Source organism: Bacillus rossius, chromosome 2 (assembly GCF_032445375.1).
Source record: "Bacillus rossius redtenbacheri isolate Brsri chromosome 2, Brsri_v3, whole genome shotgun sequence".
Classification (NCBI taxonomy): Eukaryota; Metazoa; Arthropoda; class Insecta; order Phasmatodea; family Bacillidae; genus Bacillus; species Bacillus rossius.
The window spans coordinates 5567406-5590672 of record NC_086331.1 but is presented as its reverse complement, the minus strand read 5'-3'; the positions used below and the strand labels follow the sequence as shown (position 1 = coordinate 5590672).

The 23267-nt window shown below is 38.6% G+C and overlaps 1 protein-coding gene across 1 annotated transcript in view; it reads left to right on the top strand.

The window, feature by feature from the left end:
* The window catches only part of LOC134529902 (solute carrier family 41 member 1-like), a 48494-nt gene extending 25458 nt beyond the window's left edge, over positions 1-23036 (top strand). The window contains exons 4-9 of the mRNA XM_063364460.1: positions 1787-1931; positions 7727-7873; positions 10202-10349; positions 17143-17351; positions 21729-21877; positions 22711-23036. Coding sequence (XP_063220530.1) covers positions 1787-1931; positions 7727-7873; positions 10202-10349; positions 17143-17351; positions 21729-21877; positions 22711-22896 — 984 coding nt within the window. The 3' untranslated portion in view covers positions 22897-23036. The remainder of the gene's footprint in view (positions 1-1786; positions 1932-7726; positions 7874-10201; positions 10350-17142; positions 17352-21728; positions 21878-22710) is intronic.
* The last annotated feature ends 231 nt before the right edge of the window (positions 23037-23267 follow it).

Sequence of the window (23267 nt, the reverse complement as noted above, 5' to 3'; positions counted from 1 at the left end):
ATTTAAATAATTTGTTTAAATATAATCACGAACAATTAGTTAAAAAGTCCGCATTAACCTGTTTGATATTATATAAGATTTTACTCGCACGGTGGTTGGCAGGTTCTTGCACGCTCGGCTCAGGCGGAACGTGAAAAATGAGTCATGCTTTTTCGTGCGTGCAGCCGGCGTCCATCGGTTTATGTGACGTTATCACTTTTTAATTTTAAAAGTAAAAGGGCCTTTTATAATCAGTATCATTATTACTGACGATTAAAATATTGTTAAATAAGCTTGGAATACAGACCTATGTTTTGAGAAATGAAAACAATTTAACTGCATGAGAATTTTTTTGTAAACAAAAGGCGTATTAATAACATACTAAGATTTGTTTATAGTAATTATATTATATTTGTGGTACATTTGAAATAATACATTTTTCATTTTTTCAACATTCAATCTAACAATATTCAAGTTAACTCGTTGTAAGCTCAAGCAATAACAAACTAATGTTTAATATGGCAGTATTTTAAGTTAAGTACTAAATGTTTGTTATTATTTTTTTTTATAATAAACAAATATTAACATGATTTGAGTTAAGAGATTCGAGCAAGCGTGATAAAACGAGGAAAAAAATATATAAATCTTTTACGCTTGTTACTTTTTTAATTTTGGAGTCTTCTTTTTTTTAAGATTAAATAAAATGGGATGATAAAGTCACAATAAAAAATCCATGGTCCCTGAAAACAGTCCAGTTTATTTAAATTACTGTTAGTTTGATGTACTTTGGTGCCCAGAGTAGCTAAACTATACTACTTATACTGTCAATAAATATCAGGTAATTTGTATTAAACTGAAATATTGTTGTTGCAACAATACAATCATGATATATTTTTTTTATTAAGTAACAAGGATGTGTTAATTATCTTAAGGATTTGCGTAGGATTTTTATTTCCTGTGTTCGGATAGCAAAATATGTGGAAATAAAAAGTGTAATTTATGAGTACAATCGTGTACATAAAAACAAAGGTTAAAAAAATAAATAAATTAACAACTGACACTTTGTTGAATGCTGTCTGTAATGACTGCGAATTTTAAAAATTATGTACCGTTTTTAATACCTCAAATTTTTTTCCTGCTGGCTTAAAACACTAGTAAATGTTCAAACAAATTACTGAAGCTGACATCACTTATGAGATTTTATTTTTTTGAATTTTGAGTGTATTACAGTGGTTTATTTGTGAGAAATTATGAAATTTCTGTTATATATGTTACAGGTAATGCTAGAAGAAGAAGAAGACGTAAACCTAGGCTTGCCCGAGTGAACTTTAGCATTATCCTTGTTAGTTGGGTAAAGTTAGAATAATGACTGAAATAAATTTGAATTCGGAGTTTACCCGTGTACACCTGGGTCTAGCCAACGCTGACTGGGTAATGTTAGATAAAATAAACCAAACGATTGATAACTTTGGTTTTATTGACACCTTAACCAACCAGCCTTACCTAACCTAACGTGCTCAAAAATGACGCAACACCTAACATTACCCAGCTGGCGTTGACCTAGGTTAATCGCAAGATTTTACTTAATGTACCCTCAACATTGGATAATGCTAAGGTAACCCGGGTAAACCTGGTTTTACTTCTTCGTATAGCATTACCCGTGACATATACATAATGTGTTTGAAAATGTTGGTTTGACAACCTAAGTGTAGTTTGGCTCGAGAATCAGCCGGCGTAGGTTAAGTTTTTTTGGTTTAAGTTAGGCTAGACTTTGTTGGGAACTAATCATGCCGAATAATTGTTTCAGTGCCAAGCGATTGTTGTAGGTTTCTTGGGGTCCCTTGTGGCCATAGTGATGGGAGGCATCAAGAGCTACAGCGTAGAGCTGGACCACGCCTTCTTGCTGTGCGCCAGCAGTCTGGTCACGTCCTCTCTGGCCAGCTTCGTGCTGGGTGAGTTCACCGCCGTCGGCGACGTCCGCCACGTTCCCCCACTGGTGACCTTGGACCCCTCGCTGCCCGCTCCTGCGTCATCCCCGGATCTCCCGTTGTCAGCATCTCCAGAGTGGCTCATGACACGGCTTCAACTCGAAAACCAAGACTACCCGTAAAAGCACGAGATAAACCTTTTATATTCACCCCTCCCCCCCATCTACTGCCGCGGTGTTTGATTGGTCAGAGCACTCGCCTTCCACCGAGACGACCGGGGTTCCAATCCTGGCGCGGTCAAAACCTGGAAATTTTTTCGCTAGTGGGAAACGCATTGCCGTTGCCTCTGGGTTTTTCTCGGGGCACTGCCGTTTCCCTGTCGCTGCTCACACACGGGTAGGGCAGCCGGGTACCATGAATAAACTAAACTAATATGGCAGCAGCGAACTCTAGCAGACGAAAATGTGAGTGATCTTCAGCGCCCATAGGGCAGCCGCGGAGACGGCTGCTATTTATAAACTAAACTAATATGGCAGCAGCGAACTCTAGCAGATGAACATGTAAGTGATATGCAGCGCCCTCAGGGCAGGAGTGGAGACGGCTCACATTCATAAACTAAACTAATATGGCAGCAGCGAACTCTAGCAGACGAACATGTAAGTGATCTGCAGCGCCCACAGGGCAGGAGCGGAGACGGCTGCCATTTATAAACTAAACTAATATGGCAGCAGCGAACTCTAGCAGACGAACATGTAAGTGATCTGCAGCGCCCACAGGGCAGGAGCGGAGACGGCTGCCATTTATAAACTAAACTAATATGGCAGCAGCGAACTCTAGCAGACGAACATGTAAGTGATCTGCAGCGCCCACAGGGCAGGAGCGGAGACGGCTGCCATTTATAAACTAAACTAATATGGCAGCAGCGAACTCTAGCAGACGAACATGTAAGTGATCTGCAGCGCCCACAGGGCAGGAGCGGAGACGGCTGCCATTTATAAACTAAACTAATATGGCAGCAGCGAACTCTAGCAGACGAACATGTAAGTGATCTGCAGCGCCCACAAGGCAGGAGCGGAGACGGCTGCCATTTATAAACTAAACTAATATGGCAGCAGCGAACTCTAGCAGACGAACATGTAAGTGATCTGCAGCGCCCACAGGGTGGGAGTGGAGACGGCTTGTGGCGGGTCAGTGAGGTCAGAGTGTGGGCAGTGACCCAGCCCCCAGGGGCTGCTTGCCCAGTGGGACGGATCACTAGAGTGCTGGTTGCCCCGCATAGCCGCCTGCCAGCACATCCCACCAGCCTCTCTCGCCCCACTCACATAACCACGCGTGTGTGAGGCGGATAATCAAGCAGTGCCACTAATATCTGGGGAAAGAAACAACGCAACTCACAAACAAATATCTGGGTAGAGACTCGACTAACAAAAAAAAAAAAAGGGGGGGGGGGTGTTGTCTGTAAAGTCGCTTTACGGACGATAATTTTACGTGATAACGTCATAAGAAAACATTGATGAAAAATTGCATACTTTTTAATTTTCAAATACTTATTATTTACAGTTTCTTGCAAACTTAATTTAAATAATTTGTTTTAATATAATCACGAACAATCAGTTAAAAAGCCCGCCTCAACCTGTTTGATATTATAGAAGATTTTCTCGTACGGTTGTTGGCCGGTTCTTTCACGCTCAGCTCAGGCGGAACGTGACAATTTTTCGTGCGTGCAGCTGGCGTACATCGATTTATAAGACGTTATCACGTCAAAAAATACTGAGAAAAAAAACCTACTGCGAGAATCATGTAGTTTCCCTTCCATACGGAAAGTGCCAATTGTATGACGCTGTACTTATCTAAGGACTTAATGATTAGTTGAAAATAACTCAGACTTACGAACATTCAACGTCAGTACAGACGGGTCATTAAATTAAATAAACTGACAAGATCTAAAATGAAATAACACGAATCTTACTTGCATCCGGGCCTCATTTATGCAGGAGCTTCAGAAACCTGTAAGAGACATTGCGGAATTTAGACTAAATCGAATTACGAACACTTAAGCTTAAATTACCTTTGTCTCAGTGACTACTATTGTTATGCTGTACCATGTTATTCTTTCACACTTACACTTGGGTTCCCCTACCTCTGGTAAGGTCTCCAGCCGTCTACATGTTCTCACACTACTCGCGACCACCTGGGGCCTAAGTCCCCCTGAGTGGACCACTCATCACATCACTAACCTTGTTCCCGCAAACCAAATTAAATTCCTAAGCTTATTTATTGCTAAATTATTTATTGAAAATTAACGCCAAACTTGAGCTTTATTACCTCTTAACTTTAGACGAATTGAAAAAAAATATCTGAAAGATTCACACTGAAATCAAAAGAGACCTATTCAATATTTTCTGCGAAAAAAATTTAGTTCTTAAATATTTTGTAAAACTTGGCTTCGAAATATTGTAATTTTTTTATATATAATACGAAGTTGATTTCGTCTAAGTTCCACTTAGTATTATTAATAATATAAGGTTGTACTTAAAAAAATAGCATATTCATTAATATTGGATTACAAAATAATATATTTAACATTCAATACCTGAACATCCGTAAATATTTCGACTGTAGTGCTGTTCAACTAATTTACCGGGAATGCATCAATATTCCTCATAACTATTTCGAACAGGTTTTATGGCCGTATAAATATAAAGACTGACTTATGAAACAATCATAATATACTTATTGATAAGTTTGTTAGCTAAATAAACGTGTAAGTACTTCTCTAAATTGACTACGAAGAATTTTGTTAAAAATTAAAAATGATTTATTTCGTCCATACAAGCGTTTTGTCTCATTTGGATATTCTTTCCATTTCACTTATTCTATGTAAAAATTATTGGAATCCTTAAATCTGTTGATTTTGAAGTTTGGCAGTTTAAGAAGGAAACCTTATTTATGTCCAGTTGTTCAGTGTGCTTGTTGAACTGTTGAACATGACAATTTCATTTTATACAGCTAAATGTAATCTTCGTTGTTACAGTATTAAATCCCAGTATTCAGTCAAGTAAATTGTACATCTGTTGCTAAGGGCAATGTATCTTTTTCCGCATTATTATAAAAACAAATCATTAACTAACATAGATATACAAACTATGCATTTAAAACATACAATTGCTAGTATTTCCTCACGTTATAAACATGCATTTATTAAAGTGTACATATTTAACATGTTTATTATTTTGCATCACACTTGAAGCAATAACGCAGGAAAAAGGCTAAATGAAAAGTCTAAAACCAGCCAGTTTAGTAAAAAATGTTTTATCCTTTCATTGTTTTGTCGACAAGTGCATGGTTAGTTTCCATACATTGTGAAAGGCATGGTCAAATTATTTTGAGATGAATCAAAAACTGGGACCTTTATTTGTCCTTTTCAGTGGCAACCAACGCACACCTCACATTAACCTTACGGCCAAGAACACCGTTGGAACGCTTCACACTGGCATCTTATCTCTGCAACTCTACCTCAGACACTTTACAGCGCTTTCTAGAAGGTTCTTTTACGTTTTTCACACAGTTGAGTTATTCTTAAAATTCTTTGGCGTGTTTCTTGTTTGAAAAAAAAAAAAAAAAGATTTCTGGCACCCTCTTTGCTGTGGAGCATTCATGATTTCAAAGCGGTTTCTTCCTTTTATATATATATATATATATATATATATATATATATATACACATGTCTTTCCTCGCATTTTTGTTACTTCTTTGTCAGAACACATCCTTTTGTAGCATGTTAAGGTGCACTTTTGAGATGGTATATTTGTAAAGGGTTGTGTGTGAATGGAGTGCTTATCTTGTGTTTACATGACGTTACTATCTATGACCATAGATTATTCAAAAAGAAAGAGTCACCAGCTTCTAACGTACCGCCGGGTAGAGAGATTTTCCTTGCTTACGCAAGGGAGTTGTTTGAAAACGCATATAGCATAGCGGCCCAGCAGTTCTGTACAGCGATTTGATCCATTGAGTGTATTTCCCGAGAGAACAGTCTTTCCTCTACTTCCACGTGCTCAAGGGAAATCGCTGGAATCCAGACATCGCACAGTTAGTGAAATGTGAATATCGCTGAAATGTTTTTTTATAATAGTAATTACATTCTGACTTACCACAATTCATTTTATGAAAAATACGCAAAAAAATCAGTTAACAGAACATTTTTGCCACAATTAGAACAAAATTAACTAAAAATTGCCTACATCAGGCGTTAGGTTGAAGACTTGGTTATTTCTAAAGGTGTTAATTAACATTTAATGGCAATGTTGCACGACTAAAGGAAATAAATTAACTTTTAGTATCATTACATCACCAAATTGAATTAGTTATCTCAATGTATTACATACTTCTAGGCATATAAATATAAAAAAAAATTATTAAAGACTTTTGAAATATAAAAAAATTAGTGTACTTTAAATACTATAGACATGAAAATGCCCATAAATATGTAACAAACAATATCGTAAGATAATAAGACCCCTCCAAAATAAAACAACTCTGATATACGACATATTTCATAAGTTAACATTAATGCTACAACTACTTAAAATATTTCTGACATTAAACCATAACAAAGAGTAAATAGACATTGTACACGTATGACGTCTTCAGTTTCGAGGAATTTAATCATTTACTCACAAACACATGTAGTTTCAGGTAAACAGAACCTACGCAAATGAGACTTATTAAGTACATTGAAAAACAATATCTTAGGATATTTCATGATTTTAAGAAATGCTAATAATGTTTTAGTTCTTGACTGGAAATACCACTTTAAGACAAAATAAACATTTGACCTTTTAAAACTTAAAACATAAGTAAGTATGTTCTTTACAACCCGTTCGTTCGTGACAATTTATTACTCATAATTTTACTAATGCTTCAGGGTTTACTATAATGATTAACTAACGGCTTGGCATTGTGAAAAAAATCTGTTTGTTAGATGATTGTAGCATTGAACAGAATGTAATTGGTAGTAACAAAATTTGTATGAAAGACTACATTATAGGCACGCAATAAAAGTAACCCGAAAGAGCAAGTGATAATCAGAATAAGGCCTTGGGGTAAAAACTTATCAATTTTTCCTTAGAGACAAGCCATCTGCATGGCCAAACATCGGAAAAGCGTCTATGGTGTGTGCTAAAGATAAGTAGGGACACCTGTATTTCGCGAATACATTTCGTGTCAAGGTATTTCACAAAATACTGTAGCTTTTCTCCTGTGGTTATTGGCTGAGGTCGGGGAGAGGTGTCGTCCCGCTCTTGACGGGGCCAATGAGAATGTGGTCAACGTACTGCTGCACCCTCACAATTTGCCATGACTAGAGACCGGCAAAATTCGCGGATTCATTTAGTGATAGGCTGAAATTCAAACATGTGTACAATTCTGCTGGTTCTGCTATTGGATCGCAGTTTAACTGGAGCTCTCTGAGCCAATGAGAGACTATCGACCAAAGAAGCGTCGAATCACAAGCTACCCAGTGGAGACGCCTCACAATTTAGTAACCAATGAACACGCGTGTTTGCTTGAGAAATGCAGAGGATAATGGAGGCTATCCTAGAGGTCATTGAATCCGCGAATTTTTCCGGTCCCTAGCCATGACTCTTAGAAAAAGCTACAGTGTTTTGTGAAATACCTTGACACGAAATGTATTCGCAAAATACAGGTGTCCCTAATGATAAGCATTTAAGATTGCCACAAATAATGTTCAATATGACCTGAGTGTTGTATTGGCGCGGGAGCAATGGTAGCCCCAGAACACGCATGGTTGGTTGCAGGTCTGATAACCGCAGCGGTGATAGTCTTCTCACGCCACTGCAACATCAACCCGGACAATGTGGCCACGCCCATAGCCGCCAGTCTGGGAGACATCACGTCACTCGCTCTTCTCTCGTGGATATCAACACTTCTGTACGACGCCATCGGTGAGAAAAGCTGCGGGTTCTTTGCATTCCAGAATGGACTTCAAAATCGTATACCTACTGGAGCTATTGTTATCAGCTAGCTGAAAGTTAAGACACTGTTTCACCGTCTGTGTTTCGTGATTGGTTAAATTTCTCCCAGGTACATATCGATTGTAACAACACCAATCACAGTGATTCAGTGTGGAAGTAAACGCGTCCTGAGCGGCTCGGTAAAACAAGGCGACGGCTTATCTCACAGACGACCGCCAATCACAAGGAAGAAACCGCTGGTGCGAGTATACCTTGTTGCAGTATAATAAGTGTTCAGATCTTTTCGCGAAAAATGCCTGCCTCTAGTTATCAGTAGAGATCGGAAAAATTCGTGGATTCGTTTCGCGATACGTTAAAATTCAAATATTTATACCTTGGTACTGCATATTTCGCGAAAAGATGCCGAGACTAGCTGAAAGTTAAGACACTGTTTCACCGTCTGTGTTTCGTGATTGGTTGAATTTCTCCCAGGTACATATCGATTGTAACAACACCAATCACAGTGATTCAGTGTGGAAGTAAACGCGTCCTGAGCGGCTCGGTAAAACAAGGCGACGGCTTATCTCACAGACGACCGCCAATCACAAGGAAGAAACCGCTGGTGCGGGTATACCTTGTTGCAGTATAATAAGTGTTCAGATCTTTTCGCGAAAAATGCCTGCCTCTAGTTATCAGTAGAGATCGGAAAAATTCGTGGATTCGTTTCGCGATACGTTAAAATTCAAATATTTATACCTTGGTACTGATTCTACTATTGGCTCGCTGTTAATCTGGTGGACTACGGGCCAATGGGAGACCTTCAATAAACGAGTAAACGAATCACAAGTTACCCAGTTGAAACGTCTCAGAAATCAGCAGCCAATGAACAACTGATACTTGCCCGAGTGTGCAGAGGATTGTGGATTCCATCCTGGAGGGCGATGAAACCGCGAATTTATCCGTGCCTACCAATCAACAGGGGCATGCATAGTTCGCGAAGAGGTTTCCCAGACTAGCTGAAAGTCAAAACAATGTAGCACCGTCTGTGTTCCGTGATTGGGTAAGTTTCTTTCAGGTACATGTCGATTGTTACAACACCAATCACATGAAGTCAGTGCGGAAGTAAACGCGTCCTGAGTGGCTCGGTGAAACAAGGCAACGACTTCTCTCGCAGACGGCCGCCAATCACAAGGAAGAAATCGCTGGTGCGGGTATACCTTGTTGCAGTCTAGTAGACGTTCAGTTTTTTTTTGCGAAAAATGCCTGCCCCTTGTTATCAGTTCAATCGGCTGCTGACTTGTAAGAAATCTCAACTGTGTTGCCTGAGACTCGTCACTTTTTAGTTGGGAGTTTCTCAGTAATTCGAATTCCTTCAGAAAAAAACTATCGGCTGAACGTAGAAACAGCTTTAAGAAAATAATAATTTTAGGCTAACATTAAATCTATCCGCGAAATATTCCAGTCCTTGCTCATTGTGAATCTAACTATCGCACACTGAACGAACTCTAATGGTTACAAATAAATATGTTTTTAGCTGAAATTTTACTTAAAACTATTGAGTCGTAAAGAGAAGTATTTAATAAACGAAAAATAACAGTTTAATACAATGTGTGACATTTTGCAGACTTCATGTCTTTAGGAAATATAACGAAATTTGCAACTAGTACTTATGCAAACTGTATTTATAATTAGTAGAGACCTGCAAAATTCGCGGTTTCGATGGCCTTCAGGATGGACTGCACATACCCCTGTACACTCGGGCAAATAACGCAAGTTCATTGGCTGCCGACTTGTAAGTCGTCTCAGCTGGTTTGTCTGTGATTCGATCCTTCTTTGGTTGAGGATTTATAACTGGTTGAGATTCGTCCAGATGAACAGTAAGCCAATAGCAAAATTATCTAAGAGGTCTATGTGTTTGAATTCTATCCTGTCACCGAATGAATCCGCGAATTTTGCAGATCTCTACTCATGGGGAAACACCCCCTCCCCAAACATGGGTTTTAACCGAAACAAATAATCGAAGGATGGTTGCTTTTATGTTGTCTACCGCCCATATTCTGGCCTATATCCACGCAACATGCAGAAAACATTAAAAATATACTGAAAGTTTTCATAAAACATAGTTTTGACGTATGTGTTCATCAACCCCGTTTCACAGTCACCATTCGGCAAGTGCAAACCCCTCAGCTAGAGGTGTCTTAACTCCAGGAGGGGGGATCGGAGCCCCCTGAAACCACGCCCCTTTCCTATGGATCCACGCCCATGGCCTTGATCATAGTTAAAACTCATATTTTTCAAAACATTGTCATTCTCGTGCAGGTAAAGAAGACTGGCTGGCCCCACTGATAATATCCTGCTACGTGCTGATAACGCCCCTGTGGGTGTGGATAGCCAAGAACCACGAGCACACGCGCGAAGTGCTTCACAGCGGCTGGACTCCTGTCATGGCGGCCATGCTCATCAGCAGGTCAGAGTCGCCATTTGCTTTGCTGCTTCACGCAGGTTCAATGTCCTTTCTTCAAGGGTTCCCTTCGAGTCTGTGATTCCTCTTTATTCCACTTCATGGGCTTGAAACTTTTGAGGTGATAACGTCTTATGAATCGATGAACGCTGGCTGCACGCAAGAAAAAGCGTGACTCATTGTCACGTTCCGCCTGAGCCGAGCGTGCAAGAACCAGCCAAGCACCGTTCGAGAAAATCTTCGATAATATCAAACAGGTTAAAGGCGGGCTTTTTAACTAATTGTTCGTGATTATATTTAAACAAAAAATTTAAATTAAATTTGCAAAAAAAACTGTAAATAATGTTTGAAAATTAAAAAGTATGCTATTTTTCATCAATGTTTTCTTATGACGTTATCACGTAAAATTATCGTCCGTAAACCGACTTTACAGACAACCCCCCACCCCCTTTTTTTAAAGTCTCTAAAGGCTGTTACAAATATTCTAAAACTACGTTTTGGTGCAGAATTCCATGAAAAAAAGTATTCATGGGAGCTATGTTTCAGTTAAAGTTTTTATAAAACCATCTGTAAATTGATTTAACATTATCAATTAATATTACCGATATTTAATGAGAAACATCTTATTAATAATATTATTATATTTTGTATAACGTCAAAGTAATTTATTATCTTTTTGTTTTTACTCTACAGCTGGTGCCAGAGATTTGCATCAATAGGTTTTTCAATTCAATCTTCCTCAACTAAGGTTCTTTCCGGCCAATTACTGTCACTTCAAGCTATGATCCTCCACCTCATGTGTATTTTTTAATAAATATTCCATGTTCTACATACAATTCATTTGCTCGTTAATTTATGTATCCGTAGCTTTCCATATCTAAGAAGCTTTATTTAATATTCACGCAACAAAAATATACATGCTGGAAACAGTTGACAGGCCAATTAATTACGGTTATGAATTTAAAAAAACCTAAATTTAAAAAAAAGTGTCGTATTTTTAAGTTTTAGCCATTTTTTTTAAAGTTTTAAAATCCCAACCTAAACAAAATAAGTTGATACTGTAAATACAAATTTTTTTACCCTACTATTCCTAACAATTCGAAATAAATTCAAACATTCTATACTTTTGGCGAAAAAATATTCTTTGCACGACTTATGCGGCAAATTTTTTTAATGGGTAACTTTGACTATTCATACCGTAAAAATAATTACTTTGCTAACTTATTAAGTTATTTAAATAAATAAACCTTATTTTCGAATAATTTGCCAAATTAGAAAAGTAAATTTTTTACAGTATGTAAAGTCAAAGTTACCCGATTAAAAATTGTTGCCAAATAAATCGTTGAAAGTATTTCCCTCCCCAAAAGTATAGCATGTTTGATATTATTGTGAAATTTTAAAAGTAGTAGGGGTATTTAGGATTGAGTAGAAAATATTTGTAGACACAGAATATAGAGCTTTGGTTCAGGGTGGGGATTTTATAACATAAAAAAAAAATGCTTTGACTTAAAAACTGCGATGAATTTTGATTTTGGTTTTTTGATTCAGAACCGTATTTAATTGGCCTATCAGCTTTTCTCGGCTTGACGTTTAGTTCTTGGACATTCTGTCCGTATATTATAATATTAATCATGGTTGAGCGTCGAGGAAACAGCCACAGTGTCTAATGCCTGAGTTGAAGAGCCACACAGATGCTCCTGCAACAAACCATACTGTTCATATTAGTACGAGATTATTATATTGTTGATAATGAAACTTTATAACTGCCACCATATACACATGTTTACAAAACTGTTCGTATTCTTTTCGCTGCAATTTTTTTTTGCAGAAAATGTACAACATACCTAACCGTTTTTTTTGAGCATCCACAAATGCTATTGGCCAAGCTTTTCTTTTGCATTCTCAAATATTTCCTGTCGACTCCTCCAACATAGCCATACCACCCCAGTGTCCTCTGCTCAGTGGTCTATAATGGTCTCGTCTGGCCACACAATTCTTGCATTTCTGACCACCCAATATTCGACATCTCTCTGCTACAAAAGCTAACTTTCGTTGCAGTTAACCCGTGTAGGCCTACTGTGTATTTATTGTCCCACACTGTGTTCGCGATTGGTGAGTGCTATCCCGCAGTGAGTGATGTGAGCGGTTGTCACTCAGTTGCTGTTTTACCTTATTTGCTATGAATAATATTATTTGTTTGTTTTGGTTTTAGGCCATTGTGTAAGAGGTAGAGGTGACTGGGTGTTTCACGAGTTTGTGTATTTTTCTTTGTGAACGTGGAATTATGAATGCCTTGTTATAATTTCAGTGTGTTATGAGTATGTTTGTTTGACGAGTGTCAGTATTTTTAGCGCCTAGCCGACTGAGCTATTTGTGCGCACAGCCGCCTCGAGAATTTAAATCATTATTTTGGACATACGCCATTGATATTTCGCACTGTATGTCACGGAGAAAACCAGAAGGAGGAATAAAGAAATACAGTATTAGGGTAGTTCCGGCAGAGATGGACCACCGGGAGAGACGGGCCACTGCTAGTAGCTCATAAACCAGTCGCTAGAGTGCAGCTATGTCCAGTTTGCTCCAAGATGGCGGATGCGTAACTGCCGTGATTGCGTTTTTTGTATGTTATGCAACACAGTTTACGTGTAGAACATGTCTATTGGAACGAGGTAGGTGAAAAACATTTCAATGCATTTAGTTCAATAAATGTGTTGACTTTTGTAATGCAGGATTTTGTTATATATTTACATTGTTAAGGATATATTTTAACTTTTTGCATCACTCTAGCTTACTTGGATCTTTTTTATACAAAGAAGTTTGTAGTTATTCAGTGCTCCATCTCTCCCATGGTTTTGGGACAGATGGGCCGGACACATTTAGTGATAGATGGACCACTTATTTCAGTGGTGTATATGGTATACTTCAATATGTGTAAGGTAAACAAGGTATTTTGAGGGAAGGGTAATTAAAATAACAGTCAATTAAGATTTTAAAATTATTGTTGTGGTCGAATGTGGCAGGAGTTTTTTTATATATTTTGTACCTTAGGCCTAAATACATAAAATCTAACTAATAAAGAAATATTTGCCGTTTTCACTGTTCTCTTATTTTGACAACCATCAGACCGGGTATATTTCAAGCCTCTAAAGACCTATTTAATTTAAGGCATACAACAACTTCATGGCAAACCATCCTTCAAGAAAACTGACGAGGCTTTATTTCAGAGAAAGGCTGACTGCTGCCTGGAACAAATCAGCTTCAGTTGAAAATTGCATGTCTGCATTCAAATTTCTGGTATACCTTTCAAACTTAATGTCATCCCATAATAAGATTTTATTACAAACACTATTGGATAGAACCTAGCTTCAAATGGGACCCAGCCAGAAAATGAGCATGTCGATACGCCTACGATTGAACAAAGTATCATTAATTCTAGAACCCTTCTTCCAGAAAATTCAGGAAAGAATACTTCGTATTCCCAAGAAACTTCTCAGAGTTATTTTCCAGCAACTTTGACGGAGAACATCTCGCCTTTTCCTAGTACTTCTCAAACTTCTATTCCAGGGGCATCAACAGAGATCTTTTCACCGTTTCTTGGAATTTCCGATAGTGAGACAGCTTACGTAAAAATACGAAACGTTCCTACGCCTGAAAAGATACCGCAAGAAGTTCCGCCAAAACAGTTTACAACCAGTAAAATGCTGTGTGATATTTCACCAGTGCCCTTAGTAACGAAAGCTAAATCAGTACGACGAATGGGTAAACCAGCACATCTAGCCAAAATTCTGAACTATCCTGAAAACCTAGCAGTGCTAAAGGAGAAGAAAATAATACAAAAGGAAGACCAATAAAATAAATTAAACAAAAGAGCAGAAAGAGAAGAATTTAAATAAGAAAAATAACGAAAACAAAACGAAATAAAGTCAAAATGGCCGCAGGAGGACACAATGCAAAAAATTAAAATAAAATAAAATTTGTACAAGGAAACGAAGTAGAACTAAAAGAAATGCAAGCCTGCTTCATTCATCGGAAAGTGAAAACGACTCTTCAGTTCTAAATCAGGAAATTGACGACGGCCCACCAGAAGAGTGAAATAAAAATGATTGTGTTGGTTGCGGAGAAGTCTATAACGAAACAAAATAATGTGACGAGTTGTTTCAGACCTTGTTATGTTGATACCATATTCCCGAACGAACAAGGACTTCAAGTACATGTTTATGGTCATCGACATCGACATATATAGAAAGTTATCTTGGGTCAGAACTGTGAATTCGAAGACAGCGTCCGATGTTACCAAGGCCATGGCAGACATTTTTCTTAATGGACACATTCCATCGCACCTACAAATGGATCTCGGTGACGAATTCAACAACGCCACCTTGAAAGCTGTGATGAAGAAGTATGGCATCAAACACTACTCTACATTTAGTAATACCAAAGCCTCCATAGCGAGAGGTTTAACAGAAATGTGCACACCAAGATGTGGTGTCAGTTCACGGCTAACGGAACATAAAAGTGGCTGGATGTCTTGCCGAACCTTACCAGCGAAAAATTTTCACGGTGCATTCTACCACAAACGTGATGCCCAAAGGCGGGGCCGGATTTAGGGGAGGGCAATCGGGGCGAAAGCCCCGGGGCCTCCACAAACGGAGGGCCCCCACAAATCCTTTGATATTCTTTTTTCGCTGTTTTACCTTTACCTACAGTACTTTGTACATTCATGATTATATTATTGTTAAATATTAACAGAAATATTCATTATAACTAAAATTTAATTTCCTATAATTCTTGTCTCCGATTATATTTATGTATGTTTTTTAAATAATAAGAGAATCTACTTGATTTCACAATAAATTATTTAATGGAAAACTCGACTGAAAAAAATTGTTCATTTTATTTGGAAAATAATTTGGGGCCAGCGGGCCTCCGCTCCTCTGTTGCCCCCAGGCCTCCAGACCTCTAAATACGGCCCTGCCCAAAGGCTTAAAGGATGAACCCCTACTTAGAAAAGTGTTTCCCAACACGAAGTGAAAAATCTACGAAAGCAAAAAAGCTAACGTCGGTGACATTGTGCGGATCTCCAAGCAGAAATGTGTCTTCAAGAAATGTTTCACTGTGAAGTTGAAATCCGAACTTTTCTGAGTGACCCATCGAAGCCTGGGACCTAGCACCTCGAAGATTTGTACCAAGTCACTACTCGCGGTGGCTTCTGTACCGAAAAGGTTCAGCCTACAGTGTCTCCCAACATGTATTTGTTAGAGGAAATTCTTGAAGAAGAAATGGTCGATCCTACATTGGGTGGTAGGGCTTCCCACCTTGTTTTAACTCGTGGGTAGCAGATGCAGAGTGCCCTGAGTACTGGTTTTGTTGCAGATGTCTTATCGCTGCCAGCTTACTGTGTTTCTCTGTGCTTGTGATGTTGTTTTGTCTGATCCTCCCTCGGAACTCACTTAATATTTATTTGTCCGTTTTTCGAGTTTCAGTATGTTAATAAAAGTTTATTTAATGTTTTTTTATGAACCTATAGGCAAATTTTTATTTCAGCCCTAGGATAAACTGAAAAAATTAAATCTTGTGTTTAGGTTTCGGGTTAACCGATCGTATGAAGCCTACGTCTTCAAACACTTTAGTTTTAGTATATCATCATTGAATCAGGTTTTCTCAGAAACTATAAAAATAATTACTAATATTACTAAAAAAGGCGGGTTGTCTGTAAAGTCGGTTTACGGACGATAATTTTACGTGATAACGTCATAAGAAAACATTGATGAAAAATTGCATACTTTTTTTAATTTTCAAATATTATTTACAGTTTTTGCAAATTTAATTTTAATAATTTGTTAAAAATATAATAAGGAACAATTAGTTAAAAAGCCCGCCTTAACCTGTTTTATATTATAGAATATTTTACTCGCACGGTTGTTGGCCGATTCTTGCACGCTCGGCTCGGGCGGAACGTGAAAAATGAGTCATGCTTTTTCGTGCGTGCAGTCGGCGTTCATCGATTTATAGAGACGTTATCACATCAAAATTTTTTTTAAGATGAAGGCTACATACGAAAAATTAATCCAAAATGGTATGCCACACACGTTCATGATTTCAGTGTCGAGGAGGAATGGCTAGAGACCGGAAAAATTCGCGAATTCATTTCGCGAAAGGCTAAAATACAAATAGTTATACCTCAGTGATGCCTCTGCAATTGGCTCACAACTTACCTGGATGTCTCTGGGCCAATGAGAAACACCCGACCAAAACTTTATCGAATCACAGGCTGTTACGTCGGGACGTCTCACAAGACAGCAGCCAATGAGTGGGTGGCATTTGACCGAGTGTACGTAGAACTATGGAGTTCATCCTAGAGGTCATTGAACCACCGAATTTTTCCTGTCCCTAGGAATGTGGTATGTCTAGGGGTATGCATATTTCGCGAAAAGATTCCGAGACTAGCTGAAAGTCAAAACATTGTAGCACCGTCTGTGCTTTGTGATTGGGTGAGCTTCTTTCAGGTACATGTCGATTGTGACAACACCAATCACATGAAGTCAGTGCGGAATCAAACGCGTCCTGAGTGGCTCGGTGAAACAAGGCGACGACTTCTCTCGCAGACGGCCGCCAATCACAAGCAAGAAACCGCTGGCGAGGGTGTACCTTGTTGCAGTCTAGTAGACGTTCAGGTTTTTTTTTTTTCGCGAAAAATGCCTGCCCCCACGTATGTCCGGAGTGAAAGCTGCTGTGTGCTGGGTGTGGAGGGCGTGTGCCTCGAACCAGGGCGCGGCGTGTGACTCTCGTGTGACCACAGTGCAGGAGGCCTCATCTTGGACTTCATGGTGTCTCGTTTCGAAGGCATAGCGGTGTTCCAACCCGTCATCAACGGCGTGGGCGGCAACCTGGTGGCCGTGCAGGCCAGCCGCATATCCACGGCCTTGCACAAGGAGGAGCAGCTGGGCCGCATCGCCAACGAGGACACAGTGATCTTCATCACCCCCAGGGAGGCGTTCTTCGGGAAAGGCACGTGGCGTGCACCCTTGGGGGACATCTTTCTCTCTCTTCACGACCAGTGGCGTAGCCAGGATTTGTGTATGGGGGGTGTTAAGAAGCATGCCCCCCCCCCGGCCCGTATTAAAGCGGGGGGTCCGGGGAAAATTTGGATTTTAAGGTGTAAAATAGTGCTATTTTAGCAGTTTTCGGTACTTAAATTTAAATATTGTAATGGTATAAATTTTATTAATTTTAATATGAAATTTGATGAGTGATGAATAAGAAATTAATTAAAGATTTGGGGCTAAGGGGGGGGGGGGGGTTTGAACCCCTAAAACCCCCTCCTGGCTACGCCCCTGTTCACGACCACCAGTCCTCGGGAGAAATCACTAGTAGAGACCCGTGAATTTCGCGGATTCAATGACCTCCAGGATAGACTCCAATATCCTCTACACACTCGGGCAAATGCCAACTGTTCATTGGCTGCTGACTTGTGAGTCGTCTCGACTGGGTGGCCTGTGATTCGACACTTCTATGAGTGAGGGTCTCTAATTGGCCCTCAGTCCTCCAGATTAACAGAGAACCAATGACAGAAGCAGCACTAAGGTATAATTTATTTTAATTTCAACATAACACGAAATTAATCCGCGAAATTCACGGGTCTCTAATCACTAGAGTCCCGGAAATTTCGCGGATTCCTCTGGCCTCAGGATAGAATTCAAAGTTATAGGTGTGCTCGAGCCATGTTTACTTTCCCATTGGTTGATTTCTTAGCGAGAACATTTTTATCCTTGTTATTTGGCACTACCTCATTCGCTTACTTCTCTCCTAGCTGGACATCGTTGGCTCACGGTCGTAGAGGGGCGTGTCCAGATAACTGCGGTCCAATCATGAACACAGTGCGACAGTGTGGAGGTTTGCATTCTAGCTTGCGACTAAATGAATGCGCGAAAGTTCCGTGGCTCTAGAAATCACGTACAATCCGTCTGTTTGGTACTTAACGTGAACTCTTGTACACAGAACCGTGTGGTGAGTGGACTTTGTGGCACTTGCACCGGGCCAAGTGATGGACACAGTTTAAATCACCCGCGCCCCAGCTTTTGACGTGACAACGTCTAATAAATCAATGAAAGCCGGCTGCACGCACGAAAAAGTGTCCCGTTACGCACATTGTCCCGTTACTCTGTGTCCCGTTACGCTCATTGTACGCTTGCGCCGCATCTATCTCTCTTCCACTCGATTGGAACAACCATCGAATTGACTTTTTCGAGGCACATTAAACTTGAAACACTCCCATTCGTTTCCTACTTTTCCTATCATCGTCCTATCCTTAACAGAATAACACAGATTGGAAGAAGTTAAATAGCAATCATGTATAAAAGTTATAGTTAAAATAATCTCTTCGTTAAAGTAATAAACATATTTGAATTAACGAGTGCAAATAAAAGTAAATTTATCAATTAAATTGTAGATTTAATTTCACTCCTTCTTTGTATGCATACAAAATAGTGATAATTCGATAAAAATGATTCAATTTTATTCATAAAAGTACGCAATCATTTCATCAATGTTTTGTTGTGACGTTGTCACGTTAAACTATCGTCCGTAAACCGACTTTACAGACAACCAATTTTTTTTATTGCGTGGTCCTCCGGTCCGGATGACCAAAAGCTTGGGAGCGGGTGATTTAAACTGTGTCCATCACTTGGCCCGGTGCAAGTGCCACAAAGTCCACTCACCACACGGTTCTGTGTACAAGAGTTCACGCTAAGTACCAAACACCGTCACTCCACCAACCAAAGGAAAGAATTTTGAAAGCACACACCAGAAAGGAGGTTCGAACCTCCACACCCTTCCTCCAATGAAATCCTGCGTGGTTTTCGACATCTGCACGGGCAAGCAAACACACATGCTCTTGGGAACCTATTTCCACACCTAAATTGCTTCTATGAATGTATAACCATATTTAATGTTTTTTTTATTTAAAGAACCTATAGGCAAATTTTTATTCTAGTCCTAGGATGCACTTTAAACATTAAATCTTGTGTTTTTAGGCTTCGGGTTAACCGTTAGTATAACGCCTTCGTCTTCAAACACATTATTTTTAGTATATCATCATTGATTCAATAAAAAAATTAGGCTTTTTTATAAACTATAGAAAATATTTACTAATATTAATAAAAACATTTTTTTGATGACGAAGTCTGCATATAAACGATTAATCCAAAATTGTATACCACATACTTTCATGATTTCAGTACATGCCAGGACTGACAAATATTTTTCTTAAAGTTCATAGAAACACCGAAAAATGACTTTCTTTTTGTAAAAATATGCAGAAACAATCAAACTGGTTATATTACGAATTTATTTATAATCATGCTCGGAAACACGAAATATTAGAAACAAAATAAATTTATAATACTAGCCCTTTAATATAGGAAAATTTCTATCATTATTAGAAACAGGAAATACCATCTGTTTTATTTCGCGATATACTAACATGCCGATACATATTTCTTTTAGCTACTTCTGCTATATGCTCACAGTTAATCTGGAGGTCTCTGGGCCAATGAGGATAATTTGAACAAAGAAGTATCGAATCATGGGCACCCAATTGAGATGGTTCGCAAATCAGCAAGCAGTCTAAACCCACTAATTATTGCAGTCCTCACTAATGGGTCGTTGGCACCGTACAACATTCCTGAAACATAACCTAAATATCATAAACTATAGTTAAGAATGTTTTGTTTACAGATTATTCTCTTCCTGTGTTGGAGTTTGTTTGATATTTTCTTGTAAACCTATAACAGAACCGTAGAGTTGTCTTTCTTATGATCAGTTTACTCATAGAGTGTGTTCTATAGGTTTGAAGGTTATGTTTACCAGTAGTTTATTACCAACTGAACAGAAAACAATGATATGATCATACCCATTTTGACACGGTTTCGCTTAAAAAACTTAGGTCCTGATCTATGGTTTTAGCTGTTAATAGTTATTTTCCTGTTAAATAGGTAAGACTTACGGAAATTTGACTTATTTAAAATGTTTAAATGTACATAGAAACACTGTAATAAAAATTGCATATTAAAAATGCAAGTTTTTTCCTTGTGCAGAAAAAAAAATCTGGTCATCATACATATAATGAAATTCAAGGAACTGCATGAAAAATGCACATTGTTTTTTTATGACTAGATATAGACTCGGTCTCACATGAAATGGTGATTTTTTTTTTTTTTTTTCATTTATCGCCTCAAGTATTATTGAAGGGCTACTTCTGACATTTTAACTTGATATCTCACATGCATTTATTGCTTTATCACAAATATCTTCAGCAGATATTCACTAAACGTAATATCTGTTGAAAATATTAGTGACATAACACATGCAAGTTTCCATAAAAAAAATCCAGAAACTCTGTTGATCCTCACTATATTACTCAAAAAGGAAATTAAAAATGGAATTATTGTATAATTTTGTACAGATACATATTACAGGAATTCGTCTCATCTCTGGCACTTAACCGATAAACATTTCGTTACAACAATATAACATGAGTTGATGAATTATCCAAAACAAATATTAAAGACGAGGGCATTGATTAAACGAACTGGTAGTGCATTAAATATAATGGCAGACCTGCACTAAATTTACACTCATTACAGGTGATACCCAAATACTTCTTTTTTTCTTGCATTTGTGGTTCAAATAATTTAAAAATTATGCAGATTTACATTTGCATCATTGTAAGAAATAATAAATATAACTTATTTCACTCTCTAAATACAATGACTGTAAGTAAATGAATATTTACTATGATAAACACTCTGTGCAATAAATACATATAGGACTGTTAAAAACTGTTAGCAGATCACAAGATGATAACAGTTATTGTTTATAAAAATGCAACTCACTGCTAACACACCTTAGTAAACATTATCTCTCCACATGAAACCACCATGCCAGACAAGAATTAACGAACTATTGACGCATTCACTTTTGGAATCCACCTCATTTCTACTATAATTATTTATCTTACTTGCAACTGATAACATTAGAGCACATTATTAATAATATTGATCAATTATCTGAAGATAGTTATCATAGATAAATATATCTTGCATGCCGGGAAGGAGGTTTGCGATCAGACGACTCGACCTCGATTAGTCGTTGTGTCGAGTGACATCGAGTTTTCGAGCTGTGTGTATTAATAAGCTCGATGAACTTAAAAAATGAAGTTTAATGCGCGAAACTGTATTAAAAAAACACAGATATATATAAGAAAAGTATGCTTTGATCAATGATCATTAATCTATCTAAATCTGGTTATGGAAACTCAATTATTGTTTGATGATGTGGACAAAATTAAATCGTAGAATTGTAACCTAAACTATGTTTTTTTTTCAGGGGTACACGCAAGAACAGCAAGAGTTCTCATGCTAATGGTCATTCCAGGACACATAATATTTGTCTACACTATTAACTACATGAAAGCTGGGTCAACGACCCTTACGCCTCTTTTCGTGTTTGTATATCTCTGCGCAGCAACTTTGCAGGTACGGAACTGTCAGAATGCCATTGTGTGAATCAAAAACAATACCTTTGAAAGATTTGTGCAATGGGAGTGCATGACTTGATGTAGGCTTTTGGACATACGCCATTGCTAAGTAATGGCGTATGTCCAAAAGCCTACATCAAGTCAAAAACAATACCTGTTAGAGTGATAGAAAATAAAACAATAACATCAAGTGTGGCTAATCCGAAAGTAAACCTTAGAATAACTTTATAAAGCCTTATCGGTTAACTATCAATTTTTTCCCTTTGCAATAATATTAAAATGATCTATTGGGAATGTAACACGGATTTTTCGTAATGATTGCTGGAGATAAGACTATTTTTTTAACATTTGAAAACCTACTGACCTTAAGGGCCCCGCCTTGTCAGGGGTGTGTGTGTGTCAGCGAGGCGGGATGATAAGCGCGACGCTCGCTGGTGCTTCTAGCGCGGTGTCTCCTCTGGACAGGATAACTGTGCAATTTTAGCGGTGACAGTGACATTATATGGCCGATAAATGAAGATAAAGGTGTAATGCAAGTCCATTCAGTGCTTTCAAGAATCTCTACTGGTTGGTTTTACGCCTAAAAATTAATCTGAAAACATGCGTTTTAGCCATTTTAACTATTCTAAAAATATGGTTTAAAACCTTAATCCGAAATCAAAAGTACTTTCCGGCCCTCAGCGAACTCTTAAATGCTTTTCTTGAGCAGACCCCACTCGGATATCTGGAGTAGTTTTGAAATCGCGTGAGTATTTCCTGGAGCTCTGCGCACCGCGTGTGTGTGCCCGGGTGGGCAAGGGCCTTAACCCAACCAGCCGGCGTGTGTCGCAGGTGGCCACCTTGCTGTACATCGCCTACATCATGATCCACTGGATGTGGAAGAGCAACGTGGACCCGGACAACTCGGCCATCCCCTACCTGACCTCGCTGGGCGACCTGCTGGGCATCAGCCTGCTGGCGATATCCTTCCACTTCCTGTCGCTGGTGGGCGACAAGGCCCCTGACATGGGCGCCTGAAGCGAGCCGCCTGGGCCCGTGGCCTTTGTAAATAACCACCATGCTACTTCTTAGGAATGTGATATCATATATATGTTGATAAATAAATTATGTCTATTGTTGTATGTTACCTGAAATAATATGTGTACATTTCCATTTCTAACAGTATTTTGCATTATTTCCCTATGAAATTGCTTTGTTTAGAAACATAAGTTACTATAGAGACCCGGAAAATTCGCGGGTTCATTTCGTGTTATGCTAAAATTCAAATAATTATACCTTAGTGCTGCTTCTGTCATTGGTTCACTGTTAATCTGGAGGACTGAGGGCCAATTAGAGACCCTCACTCATAGAAGTGTCGAATCACAGGCCACCCAGTCGAGACGACTCAC